Source organism: Glandiceps talaboti, chromosome 8 (assembly GCF_964340395.1).
Source record: "Glandiceps talaboti chromosome 8, keGlaTala1.1, whole genome shotgun sequence".
Lineage (NCBI taxonomy): Eukaryota > Metazoa > Hemichordata > Enteropneusta > Spengelidae > Glandiceps > Glandiceps talaboti.
Genome location: NC_135556.1, coordinates 15,203,459 through 15,218,957, shown reverse-complemented (window position 1 = coordinate 15,218,957; position 15,499 = coordinate 15,203,459). Strand labels below are relative to the sequence as shown.

The 15,499-nt window shown below is 36.6% G+C and overlaps 1 protein-coding gene across 1 annotated transcript; it reads left to right on the top strand.

Moving 5' to 3' along the window:
• The first annotated feature begins 3,772 nt into the window (after positions 1-3,772).
• LOC144439244 (extracellular serine proteinase-like) lies at positions 3,773-11,143 on the top strand. The gene is made up of 8 exons (XM_078128518.1): positions 3,773-3,874; positions 4,304-4,420; positions 8,344-8,467; positions 8,638-8,747; positions 9,150-9,291; positions 9,930-10,120; positions 10,463-10,634; positions 11,004-11,143. Exons 1-8 carry the CDS (start codon positions 3,773-3,775, stop codon positions 11,141-11,143), a joined length of 1,098 nt encoding a protein of 365 aa, XP_077984644.1.
• Positions 11,144-15,499: the final 4,356 nt, after the last annotated feature.

Sequence of the window (15,499 nt, the reverse complement as noted above, 5' to 3'; positions counted from 1 at the left end):
GACACGTTCAGTCTGTTATCACCAGTAATATGACATATATTACATTATCAGTTCAGCAGATGCCAGGTACATGTGCCATAAGGGAGCCTTCAGTAAGCCTGACTGACTGACTCACTACAAAAGGATTTAACCCTCCTTCCTTACAAAAGGTAAAATTGATATATTTTGGTATAACGGTACAGCTTGTAATTTTCACCTGAGGAAAGACTGTATGCAATATCGATATATTGATTGTTTCTGTGTACACTGAAGAGCTCCCAATGGATATGGTAAATCACCCCCACAAAAAAAGAAAACGACAAAGAATATTAAACTAAAATACATATAACACTGATGAATATAGTAATTGTCTTTCGATATGTTGATGTCACTGATTTTTAGCTCCCGTATGGGAGCTGATGTCGTGACTATGTCTGTCTGAGTGTCTGTGTCTGTCTGTGCAGACATTTTGTTCCACTGATATCTCAAAAAGTGCTGAAGCAAATGTTCAGCGATTTACAATGTGGCATTATCAGTCGTGAACTTAATTAAGTTAATTAAGAGCTAATTTGCATAATTGATGAATGTTTGTAACTCAGGGTATGCATCCTGAAGGGCTTATCAAATTTGATAAAACTTGCTACATATATTGATCATACAGAGATATAATAGTTCTTAATGAAATTTAGTGCTGTCCATTAATTGCTCATTTGCATAATGAACGAACTTTGGCAATTAGCACCTATACCAAAAAAGACCACCAAATTCGATGAAACTTGCTAAAGACATTGACCGAGCAAAAATATGATGGTATCGAGTCAATTAATTGCTCATTTGCATGTTTAATGAACTTTGGCAATAAGCAAAGATATGATGGTATCGAGTCAATTAATTGCTCATTTGTATGTTTAATGAACTTTTGCAATAAGGATATATAGCCAGGACTGCACCAAATTCAATTGAACTTGCTACAGATATTGATTACACAAAGGTACGACAGTACAGAAAGACATTTCAAAGTCTGGTGTCAATTAATTGCTCAGTTGCATATCTCGGCGTTGTGTTCCCATTGTTTGACTCCATTCAGTATAAAGCTGAAGATTTTAGTACAGACATTAAATATGTCATTTTTTTTTGCAAGAGAATCCTCTTTGCGTGTTTCTTGTACACTGCCTTTGAACATTACTAATGCAACAGACACTTTTGAATGTTTCTGATTGATTAATCGAGTTCATCTAGTCTGCTAATTAAATTCTTTCGAGATTGCGCCACATGTTTGGTTAAAAAACTACAGTAATACTTCTTCTTCCGTTAAGGTTCAAAATAAATGAAGGCTCAGACCCTGAAATATGATGTGATGTATGCATGGCGTGCGAAATAAATTTAAGAATAAATACATAGACAAAGCTAAACTTCAGTGTCATTTCTGAATGCATCAGGAGTTGTTTTGTGTACAAAAGCGTCAGGGAGATGAGTCCAAATTCTGCACGTACGCCAATATCAGCATTTTATTCGAGACAAGCAGAACATTTCAAAAACACCAATTCTGTCAGTGACTTGTTATGTGGCATGAGTGCAGGAAATCTGCTAAACTGATAATGCCATGATATAATGGTAACAGTCACCTCTCTCTCTTTGAGATAGTGTTCTTATCAAATAGTAACAATCAAACCATGGACACGTCTACAACCAGTATTTGCATGAAGACCATATTTCTTCCTCACTTCAAAGTCGGGGAGATGAGACCAAATTCTGCACGTACGCCTGTATCAGCATTTTATACGTTATCTGGCATGAGTGCAGGACATCTGCTAAACTGATAATGCCATGACATAATGGTAATGGTCACCTCTCTCTTTTTGAGATAGTGTTCTTATCAAATAGTAACAATCAAACCATGGACACGTCTGCAACCAGTATTTGCATGAAAACCATATTTCTTCCTCACTTCAAAGTCTCTTAATACGTGGATTTTATATATTCATCGAGAACGTTTTTAATGTTACCTCACACACAACTCAAAGAAAATATGCTCTCTTTTTTCGCTTGGGCGTTCATCTTGAAATCTTTAGGTAATGCATTAATATGCCCGTACTGAATGAATCATACTTCAAGCCAGTGATGGGGTCAATTGACCTTTTAAGACCAATTTCAAATGTAACTTGAGAACATGATTTGCTACAACTACGTGTGTGTGTAACTTAAGAACAGGGAACAACCTGAAATAAATGAGACGCAAATCATCTTTACCGATTCTTCACCAAATGTGCATAATATGCCGGTGTTAAAAAAAGAAAATATAGTGAAGTCTGTCTCGGATGAGAATTTTATTGATAACCATTCCTAATTTCCATGTTTAATCAGCGTTCACTACCTTATGTTGTTTCATCGTAACCTGTATCTATGGCAATATCTTTACTTCATAAAAAAAAGTGTCTCAAAAGAAATGTGGGCTAAGATGGACGTAATTGATCATTACATCACTTCTTTACGACTTCATGTGCAAATTGAAATGATCTTGTTCTCTTGATATATTATTGTCAATGTCATATATCGATTGTTCCTGCAAAGTTTAGACCCGTTGTACATTAGACAAAATTGCATTTTATACAGGTATACGACACTTATTCTCTTGATATAATCCAGTCCCATGTTTAATATATTATTGTCAATGTCATATATCGATTGTTCCTGCAAAGTTTAGACCCGTTGTACATAAGACAAAATTGCATCTAAAAAAGTGTACGACCAAAATGTAAGACAGTGACTGTTTACTGAGAGGTACGTGTGCACTATAAAACCCCTGTAAAACTTTTTATGTTTGTAATGGTTCTGAATTTAGTGAAAAGTTACATATCATAGTGACCCACCCGCATTTGATTCTTACGCAGTTCTCTTGATATGAACTCCTTTCCTATCACTTTGGCAGCCAAGTCGCCTGGTAGAGACTGAAATAAGGGCTTACAAAATCGATTTTTTTTTCACAAGCATGAGAATGATCAGATGTGAGAACTTTGCTAATCAAGTAGAAAATCGGAAATACTTGTTATTGACAAAAACGTGATGATTAGACAGAATTTGATTGATTTACACACTTTTATATTTTTAGATCTTACCACACCTGAACACTGATTATCACCACTGATATGATAGGCCCTAAAATGTATAAAACAGGAGTAACACTCCGTACAAAATCATCTTCTACTTGTCAAGTCAGAGGTTTAGGTAAGTTGGCAACCTTACTTTTACGTTTGTAACGTTTTTGTATATGTATACTTACAGGAGTTTCCTCCGTGGATGTATAACTGTGTGCAACGTCTTTCGACCCGAAACATAGTTAGGATACAAAGATACAAAAAACCTACCAGGTTCTAAAAAAGTGCTAAACACGCTTCATTTTCTTTGGGAAGTTGACATTTCACTCATGTTACATTTCTATAAATGTTTTAGAGTCATTGCAGGTGTGTTTTTCCTGGTGGGGAGTGGGTAAATCATTCTCAATTTTGGGTGGGCAGTGGACAAGTTGAAATCAAGTGGGATGGAATGAGGGCAGATATCCTTCACCAGTGGGAGGCCACATAAGATCAGCTAAACACCCTCCCCACCCACACTTTGGGGGAGGAGCAATTCTATTAAAAACATCATTTTTGGTCTGAAACAACATGTAATTAATGAAAACCACAAATCTGCCTGTTGGCTGTACCAGTTTACATCAGCACATTGGGAAATTCATACGTTTGCTAATCTAGTGTGCTTTATCATTTTGTTTTCTTAATAGACTCCAAATTTCAACATGAGGTTTTTGGTTTTCGCCGTTTTAATCGCTGTCGCAGCTGCAGCACCTTTCCTCAGAGTTAACAAGCCTGTTCCAAACAGCTACATCGTTAAACTCAAGGTATGTGCAGCATATCAAATAAAATGAAATTGAAGAAAAACATTGTTTTAGGAGTATGTATGTATGTATGTATGTATGTATGTATGTGTGTGTATGTATGTATGTACATTTATGTATGTGTGTATGTATGTATGTATGTATGTATGTATGTATGTATGTATGTAAGCCTGATAAATGATCGAATGGCAACCTGAAATAACTGCCACTTTATTTTAGAGTGGTTGCTTAGCATCGTTGTAAAAACCATTACCATTAGCATTATGACATATGGTTTTTTTTCGTCATAAGTTGGAAAATTCCACAATGAAGCTCTTGAGTGTTCCAAGAATTGTTGTTTTTGTTGTCGTTTGAATTTGATGATTTCTTAGATGTATGCATTGAACCGTAAACAAGGATTGAAAGTCTTTTCTTTTTCTTTTTCATTTCCAGGATAGTATTGTCCCACTGCAATTCGCCAAACAACTGCCAGCCCTCGGTGCTTCTGTCACTAAAGTATACAACAATGCCTTGAACGGTTTGGCTGTTGAGACAATGAATGTTCAGAAGGTAAGTCAGTCATTACAGTAAACTTATATCTGTTGAGTCAAACCCCGGAATCAAACCTTGGGGTGGGTCACGGCTAATACTCGCTGTGCGTACTTTTCTGTTATCGTCACACTTCTGGTTCGAATGTTCCGAAGATCAGCGCGGGCTTTTGATAAAGTGTGTTCTCACGCCAGTTATTGCAGTGAAGAGCATAAAAATTGCGTACAAAGCTGCGAAAAGTTTGAGCCAATCGTAATTATTCTGACCTAGGAAAACGAAGATCCCGTTCATTAGAAACGAGGATGTCCGATGCAATAGCTGTGTGTAAACATGAAAGTACCAGGCAGAAGACAACTTCTGGACAACATTTTCTTGACAACTAAAAAAAGTACTGATCAAATTTTGAAGAACAACTGATGCTCGTTGGGAAACCATGTTGCAATGGCAATAAAGTTGGTTTAGTTTCGACAGAATTCCGACTATCTTTAAAAAAGTACCAATCATCATAGAATGAAAAGAATAAATGTCATGGGCTAAAAAAAGTTATTGTACATCTGACGGTTGGTACGTTTGTCGCAACGGATTAAAAACGGATTGAGCTGAGACAGATTTCCCAGGTAACTTTTAAAACAACACCCGATCATCATAGAATAAAATGTAAACAAGAAATGTTGGCAGCCAAAATGTGATGGTTTAACTCAGACCATTATTTATACAGTGGGTTGAGGTTTTAGTGAGGCGGAAGCTTTCTTCTCCGACCATCTTTTTAATCTAATAGCTAAAATTTGATGTAACCTTTCTAATTCTCATGTAATAAAAATGTCATCATCTACAATTTAACGTACAATCCATAAAAGAATGTTTGACTCGAAATAGATTCGTTTCCATAGCAACCACTCCTGTTCACAGATATCTTGGTTTTGCAGTAGTCAGAATCAAGCTTCGACAGCATTAGCAAAAATACTTACATGGAAACCCGAATTTTTTATTTCAAATTTCGAATGAATATAATTTGAAGAAAATGTTCACAAAAAATGTAAAGTTGCTTAGGTCGATAAGTTTACCAACATTCATGGATCTACTATTTTTCATCAACTGTCGACAAAATATCTTGCTTTCGTTTATTTCCAAACAAAAATTATCACAGTTTAATATATTAATACACGATTCAATATATTATGTGCTGAAATAGTATGTTTGTTTTTTCTATTTAAAATCATACACAAACTCATTTTAAAACTACTGTCAGTAGAGGGCGTTATGTTCAAAATTAGTGCGGGGACCCAAAATTTGTTTTGTCATATTTTGATTTCTCAAGTCTTTGATTAGACCTGTACAAATTTTGAAAAACCGTAGGGTCGTTAAATAATTAATAGCAAGCCTTCTTAAGGCAAGGATATATATAGGTTCCGACCTCGTTCTGTACTTTATTAGCGGTAGTTCATTTTAGGAGTGAATGAGTCAACGGTTCTTTAATTTGTTTATAAGGCTTACTACACGTACTTTTAAGTATCGATTACCAATTCGATTATCAATGCTATCGTTAATCCAAATATGATAATATGAAATATTCTATCTATACATTGCATCGTGCTCTTGGAAATCCAGATCGTTCTGTAATTACGCCGAAGTGTTTGCCTAAACGTTTTGGATTTGAGATTATTAACAATTGAACACAAACCATTTTATTGCTCTAAAGCAGCTGAAACGTGTGTTTTCTTGTCACCGAAAATATCTTAATCTATTTAGTGGTTTTATGGTTGTTTATTATGACTGACGGTGCATAGTGTTCGCGCCAGCGGCATCACCTACCCAGTATCGCTTCCAATGCAATTCAGTCGAGAGCACGGGCAACTTACCCGGACAATAAATTTCCGTATCACGCCCCACCACACTTTGCCCAAATATGGAAAGTAGTGTGCTAACATTACCGATATCCGTTCTCTCAGTGATTTGACTTTCTTAATTTCTTCACTATTTTACGTTTTTTGCAAGTAAAATAATATGTCAATGCCGATTTATGTGAAACGTGATTCAAATTATGTTTTTGTGCCTGTACATATATATATAAGAAAACCCCCAACAACAACAACAACAACAACAACAGAACAACAACAACAACAACAACAACAACAACAACAACAACAACAACAAAACCCTTTAAGACGTACCCGGATTTGAATTTTGCGAACCTCGCTAGTAAGCTTAGGGACCGGTCAGTTTCTCCAGCCTAGGGGGGCCGGTGGATTGGTAGGGGGGTCACCCTGTTTTTGAAATTGGCAGTAGGGGGGGTCATGCTGTTTTCAAAATTGTGGATAGGGGGGTCACTGTGTTTTAAATTGTGATGGAAGAAAAAAATCCTTTCTACAATGGCATATAGCCTTGTCTGAAATGTGGTACATGTCAATATTTGTTCTTGTCCCTGTTTCTTACATGAATTCTTTAATATTACTTATTAGTTCAAACATAACTATACATATAGGTTAGCTTTTCGAAGCTTGGAAATATTACCTCAAAGGTTATGAATAACCTAAACATTGCCTTAGTATCTCAAGCAAAAAACTCCATATTTCCCAGGGGGAAAATCCCAAGGACTTCCTCACCCCCAGAGGTCACTCATGCACCAACAACCTTTTTACTGTCATAATGGTATTAAACTTTTCTTAAATACTTTCACCCTATTCTAATTTGAGATGATATTGTCTTTTCAAGATGTGAAATGTTTGCCAAGATAGTCTAAAATTGCCTTAAACTCCAAATCTCCCCTACCAATGATACTACCATTAGATGTGCTGACCTTTACTACATGTATATAATGATGTCATTTAACTTTTTAAGAACATATTTCAACCTTTAGTGTAAGTTATAAAGAATAGTTTCTGATACTTGCTGTCTTGTAAAGCATGGATTAAGTTATTGCTTGAAGGGTCTAAATAGCGTAAATATTGGCTATAAGAGTAAAAATCCTTCAGGGCTTCTAGAGGGAGACCCCCTCAGACCCCCCGCATGAGGTGGACATATGCCAGTCTCAAGCTCTTCCCCTCTTACTGTCAAGATGCTATCAAAGTATATTTCAAAAGTATTTTAACCCTATGTAGTTGTTTTTTACATGTTGGTGTTGTCTTGTAAGGCTTGGAAATTATTGTCTGAAAGGGTCTGAATAGTCTCAAAATTGACTTTTCAGGGAAAAAACCTCCAGGGCTTCTAGGGGGAGACCCCCTAGGACCCCCCCCCCCCATGAGGTGTACACATCCCAGTCTCAAGATTTCCCCCCTACCTCTTACTATCAAGATCCTATCAAACTATATTTCAAAAATATTTCAACCTTATGTAGTTGCTTTTTACATGTTGGTGCTGTCTTGTAAAGCTTGGAAATGATTTTCTAAAAATGTCTGAATAGTCTCAAAATTGACTTTTTCAGAGTTAAAAACCTCTTGGGCTTCTAGGGGGAGACCCCCTAGGACCCCCCATGACAGCTGTACATATTCCCTTCTCAAGCTTTCCCCCTACCTTTCACTGTCAAGATGCTATTAAACTCCTTTTCAAATATATTTACCCTGTGTAGTCAATAATTATAATTATGATAGTACTAACCCGGGATCTTATAAAGTAGATGCAAGACAGTCAAGCAGTCTACACTGAGTCACGATCAAAACATACCTGTCACTCATGCGAATATCATATATGGGGGGGGGTCATCATGTTTTAGATTTAAGTGATAGGGGGGTCAGCCTGTTTTGGGTTTTACAGATAGGGGGGTCAGTGACTTTTTGTCAGCCCGATTTAAGAATCCACCGCCTCCCCCCCCCCAAGCTGGAGAAACTGACCGGTCCCTTACGGCTTATGGTGTCGGAGCCCTTCCGTCGTACAACCCCGGTCTATAAAATCCACATCCGGACCGTAAAGATAATTCTGTTAAAATGATAATTTTTCTCATTTTGTAGCTTATGTTCCTCCCCGGTGTTGAATACGTTGAGGAAGATATGTTTTTGTCCATCGATGTTGAATGGGGTATGGACCGTACCGATCAAAGATTCCTGCCCCTCAATGGCGTATATAACGTATATGGTAAGTTTTTATAATTTAATGCTATATTATTTATCATAATATTTCGATGATGATATGAGCTATGTCTACATTCTTGAAGTAAACAATGTATACTTTAGAATGCATTTCCTCACACCGTTATGTTTCTTCTTTTTTCAAATAAGCTTATGTTTTGTTTCTTCTCAAAACAGGAAGTGGATCAGGATCTCATGTATACATCGTTGATACCGGTCTTCGTCACTCCCATAACGAATATGGGAACAGAGCCAGTTATTTCCATGACTACCAACCATCCAACGGCGTAAGTTTCTTATTCAGTTTCATACGGAATACATTTTCTAACGAAACAGATGTGCGCATAACTCACAAGTTCAATGGTTAACATAGATATATATGATATGACAATGTTAGTCCTTAGTGAAAGGACGAAAGCTTTTAGACACAGCTTTCTAAAACTGTTTGTGTTGGAAATTGTTTAAAGTTTATACTACGGTAAATATCACAATGTTAAAGTATTAAATTTGTATTTGTAACTCTGACCTTTGGGTGCTAAAAGTATTGAAAACACGCACCCAATACAGTCCGCAACAAAGAAAAAGTGAAACCATCGCTGTTTTTACAGATGTTGAAGTCAAATAATGAAGCTGAGGCATGTTTATCTTTAGGACACTAAAAACGGAAATTGTGTTATTGTTATCCACAGGGTGAGGATTGTAATGGTCACGGTACTCATTGCGGAGGTACTACCTCTGGTTCATCTGTCGGCACTTCCGTATCTTCCAGCTTGTACAGTGTAAGAGTTTTGAACTGTGTAGGCTCTGGTACAAATGCTAATATTATTTCCGGTACGTATATCATGTTATATTTTACAATTCAGATATTCGGAGTATTAAATCACACTTCAATTATTGCATACCCTGTCTAAACTGGACAGTTGCATGCTTGAAAACCTTAGCTTAATATTTACGATGAAATATGGTTTGTGTTCACGTACAACGGCAACACAACAACGAAATTCCCCTCTGTTTTTCCTCATGGCGTGCTGTGTTAAAGGTGTACGAATTACCTTGCATGATAGAAATACAAATAAGGGGGAAAATAAATGCATATTCTCATTCAAACACTTGAAAGAGCATACGATGTGTAAAAGCCTAAACCTAAACTTACTTATTGTATTAATTCTGTGATCCTTTAGGAATTGGTGACCATTTCTGATGTACGGCATTATTACGGCATATCCACACATTAAGTTACACCTATATTATTAGCAACAATTATACAATCGCTAAAAATGATTGACATTGTAACAAGTTGTTTGTCATCATTTGTACCACATTTTTTAGCGGTATAAAGTTTCAACAGACTGAATTCCTTTTTGGATATACTTACATGGGCTATTTTAATTTGCATCAATCTGTAATGACACAACCTTATGTTCCATAAAACTCAAATTCAATATCTCATTGTATTCCCTGTAATGAAGGTCTTGACGACATTGTTGCTCGTGGTGCCACTGCAAGCAGAAGTGTTGTATCCATGTCCCTGGGTGGTGGTGCTAACTCAGCCCTCGACGATGCTGTTACCAGAGTTGTCAATGCCGGATACACTGTTTCTGTTGCTGCTGGCAACGAAGATCAAAATGCCTGCAATGTCTCTCCCGCTAGACATTCTAACGTTAGTGCTTGTTTTTATATTCTTGCATACATACATACATGCATACATACATACATACATACATACATACATACATACATACATACATACATACATACAATCATGCATGCATGCATACATGCGTACATGCATACATACATACATACATACATACATACATACATACATACATACATACATAGACATAGACATAGACATAGACATACGGACATAGTGCACCAATGGCATGTTTCATTCAACAGTTACCATACATAACATTTAACATGTATTTCATCGTTGAACTATATAATCTCAAATGCAATTGCTACTGTGTAAATGACTTGTGTGTTCTCCTACATACAGGCTTTAACTGTCGGTTCTACAACCAGCACCGATGCAAGATCATCCTTCTCCAACTGGGGAAATTGTGTCGATATCTTTGCTCCAGGTTCTAGCGTAAGAAGCTCATGGCATACATGCAACAGTTGCTACAACACCATCAGTGGTACTTCTATGGCCTGTCCCCACGTGAGTGGTGAGTAACGTTTCACCTAAATCACATTGAAAAGATGCATGGATAGCACCAGACTGGTACATACAAAACAGTTAATAGCGATGCTCCCGAGGGTAGGTGGGAGAGTCTAGGATAGCTCAGAAAAGTTGGTATCTCGCATCATTATCAATTATCATTATCTTGTGGTGAAGATGCTACGAACAATTATATACAATATCCACCATTGTTTTGGCGATATTGCTATATTCTTGTATTGTACAATTTATCAAGTACAGGGGAAGGCAAACTGAAAATGTGATATTATAGAGCATGAAACGTCTCATGGGCTTGGCATTTATACATTATTCAATTGCTGTCTGAAACCTAAAGGAAATCACTTTGTTCACCTAGGTATTGCCGCTGTGCATCTTGGTGCCGGACAATGTTCCAGCAACTCTAGCTGTAGAAACAGAATCCTAAATGACGGTACCAGTGGAGTTGTTAGCAATCCTGGTGTTGGCTCTCCAAATCTTCTCTTGTATTGTGATTAATTCATTAATACAGCAAGGTAAGCATTTCTCCCTCCCCCAATAATATTACAGAAGTTCACAGTACACCCACGGTTATAACGACAATAGCTACATGACAGTGATGTACAAGAAAACTATTCTAATCATGAGCTCTCTGTCTTTCACTTCTGTTCGATCGGTGAATTTGTCTTGGATTTGTACACCGTCATTTGTTGACGTCCTTGACTTGATTTTTCTCTACTAAATAAACAAGCATTTATGTCAATGACTAAAGCAAATTTAAGAACCGAATGAGTTTTAGATTAATATTAAAGATTTAAATGTATCTCATGATTAAGCCCTCTTTCTGTTTCTCTTCTCTTCTTTTCTGTTTATTCTCTCTCTCTCTCTCTCTCTCTCTCTCTCTCTCTCTCTCTCTCTCTCTCTCTCTCTCTCTCTCTCTCTCTCTCTCTCTCTCTCTCTCTCTCTCTCTCTCTCTCTCTCTGTAGATTATAAGAAGTGATTCCTATTCGATTTATATGATCCTTCAGAAGATATGTTTACTAAAGTACAATGTATTAAAAACAATTGAGTAATAAAGGATTGGCTGAGAAAAATGCATATCTCTCTTGTTATTTTGACCTCTAGCGTGCATAATATTAATCGGGTGCGTCCGGTAAAATGATTGACAGAGTGCAAAATATGGATAGTTATGTACACTGACCAAACAATGAATTTCAAAGAAATTTAAAGAAAGAACTGCAGAGAGTAATGTTCTAGAGCACATTCCAGACTCGTGACTATCGTCCCTAGCTTTGTAAGGCGCACCAAGGGACTCCATTTGTGAGGGACTCCTGATCACTTTTCGCGGCTTTGCTGCTAGCTCGGGGCGCACTTCGTGCGCCTTAGAAAGCTAAGGGACGATAGTCACAAGTCTGGCAGCGAGACTAATTTTAACCGTATAACGGCTGTGAAACTATACATATTCATATATCCTGTGAGGGAATGTTGCGATGATATTTACTTGTATAACTTAGCCTTAACCATTTATATACAATGGCCAAAATTATATCTGATGTATGGTTATAATCGTCTTAAGTCATCAACTGTCACAATACATAATCAAATCTTTAAGATCAGCAAGACTTGTAGTAAAATGATAAACTGCATACGAGACATTGTATGTTGTGTAACTGGAACCATAGACTTTATTTATCAAAACCCCCATGACATTCTAAAAAAATGTACTTCAATATATAAACATTAATGAGGCTACTTGCTACATACTTTTGATTATGTGTGAATCAAACTTGGTCAAATACATTTCACACCTTTTCTCATATAAACAGATGCTCTCATCATTACTGTTTTCTTGAAAATCAACAAAGCAAACAGGATAGCATTTGCTCTTTTGGGTTAGGTTTCTGCATTATTTCTGATGTAGAAGAGTTGGATGCAACCTGTCACGGCTTATCAAGCGTTCGGTATTATTGCAACCATGGGAAATATTTAAGAATTTCAATTATTTTAATCGCTCAGTAGATCGTATTTTGTTTTGCTTGAGTTCTTCTCCACAAACCATTCAGCTTTCACTTTTATTTATTTGGCAACAATGAATTACATGACATCTTGGTTGTAACTCAAAAAAATGTATGAATTTGGCAACACTGCATATACGCTATTCCATAAAACATGTGCAATTGAGACGTAACGAGGCATAAATCAAAGCTTGGACCTTGGATCATGTGTTTAGGAATAAATAGACCTGAACAGTAAAGAATATTCGAACCTGACCTTATACATTGCACGTAATAATTATATGTGTATATATATATATATAGTTTTGGTGGTACTGGAACTCTTTCTTGGTTGTAACTCGGAGTTTCACGCATTGCGCGATCATCAGACAACTGCTGGTTTCTACTCTCTGGGTGTGTGTTTATATAGATTGCAGACAATAGAAATATCATCACTATTGTCTGTGTTGGTGGGTTGGTGTTGTGTGTGTTGAGGTGTTGGTTGTTATTGTGTGAGTTATTGGGTGCGGAAAATATCGTATACCAAGCCACCGTCCACGGAAAAAAACAAAGTATAGATCGGTCTAACAGAGAACAACTTCAAACTGAGATACGCCAACCACAAACAGTCATTCAAACATGAAAAACACGAAAACAGCACAGAACTATCAAAACACATTTGGAAACTGAAAAGAAACAACGAGCCCTTTTCCATATCCTGGTCCATCAGCAAGACAGCCCAAGCTTACACCAATAAAACAAAACGATGCAACCTGTGTTTAACCGAAAAACTAACCATCATTAAAGCAGACAAAAACTCCACACTAAACAAAAAGAACTGAGTTGATATCCAAATGCCGACACGAGAATAAGTTTTATTTGTCCAACTTCAATAGAGCATCTATCACCAAAACTAAACCCGTTAACTAACGGAACATCAAAGCCCAACATGTAACAACCCGCCAACACCTACTTGTCCGCACCCAATAACTCACACAATAACAACCAACACCTCAACACACACAACACCAACCCACCAACACAGACAATAGTGATGATATTTCTATTGTCTGCACTCTATATAAACACACACCCAGAGAGTAGAAACCAGCAGTGTCTGATGATCGCGCAATGCGTGAAACTCCGAGTTACAACCAAGAAAGAGTTCCAGTACACCACCAAAACTATTGCGCTCTGCCACTGCGGTATAGAGCACTGTCTTAGCAGATTGACACTCACCGAGTTATATATATATATATATATATATATATATATATATATATATATATATATATATATATATATATATATATATATATATATATATATATATATATATATAGTTTTGGTAGTACTGGAACTCTTTCTTGGGTGTAACTCGGAGTTTCACGCATATTGCGATCATCAGACACTCTGCCACTGCGGTATAGAGCACTGTCTTAGCAGATTGATACTCACCGAGTTATATATATATATATATATATATATATATATATATATATATATATATATATATATATATATATATATATATATATATATATATATATATATATATATAGGGAGTCAGTGGTAACATTTATCCGTAGCACAATGCTCGATGCGTCTGCACGCAGAGCGGAGTATATGTTGAGGGTAGAAGAAAATCGAGTAGGGTTTTTCGTCTCCACAAGCCTGTTTCGTGAATAAATCACTCGTCAGGAGATGCTGATGTACTGAATATACCTCGTATAAATCGTGTGGTGTAAGGCGGGTTTTACCTAGGGTGTTATGTGCGATGGGGTCAGGTGTTACACAATAATGTTTTATTTCTATGACGACAAGAGGATACAAGTTGATTTCGTTTCGTTTAATGTAGATAGTTCGAGTCGGCAGATAATAAAGAACTTTTCTTTGAGGCATAAATTGCACTTCTTGCTTGAGCTATTGTAGGTTGGATTGGATGAAAATGGTCTCCAGGAAATGGAGTGGTCAATGTTTTTATCCTTGAGGGTTCAGATATGTTTGCTGAGTTCCGTAGAGTTCCTATGTTTAGTGTGTCGGAATGATGCTGTATGGTTTCTGTACCTTGTCTTAATAGACCATACAAAATATCCCTTGTTGATATTGGTTTGCAGTTAAGAAAGTAATGATTACACACATCCATAACTATACATTTTCTGAAAGCTCTTGATCCACTCTTTACAATGAAATTAGTAAAATTTGGTTTTATGCACTTCCGGTCACGTGACCTCTACATACGTGATAATTTGCATTTTTCGTTCAACAAAAATTAGCTCCTTCAAATTTCGACCAACAATAGAAAACGACGCACAATGTTTATCACCACGTCAGTGGCTACAAAACCGTGTCTCAGATTTTTCCTATCTGTTTTTGTTACGAACATATATAAATAATAATAAATAGTGTCCAAATAAACCATGTATGTCTCATTTAAATCCGTCCCACTTTCGAACAAAAGAAGCAATCAGAAATCTGAGACACGGTTTTGGAGCCACTGACGTGGTGAATAAGATCCTACTGTGTTTGTTATTGTCGGGTACTCTTTGAGGTTGCTAATTTCCACAAAGTAACGCAATTCTTTACAAAATGTAAACTTGAGAAAATGACAAAAACATGTGTTGTGAGTTGAAACAAACAAAAAATGTTTAACACATTCCTTACAGAAAAGTTGTAAGTGTCACATCCTTTATCACCTTCGAAAATTTGTTTTTTTCCATGTTATGACCATTCTATTGGCCAAAAAATATGAAATCTGTCAGTTCAAATGTAGCCAACGCCCACTATTCGACATGTGATTTTGGCTATTCGGGTTAAAAATTAACTTCCTCATTTGCATATGTTTGCGAAAGAATTGAGGGCGGAGCATTCTTCCTTTTAT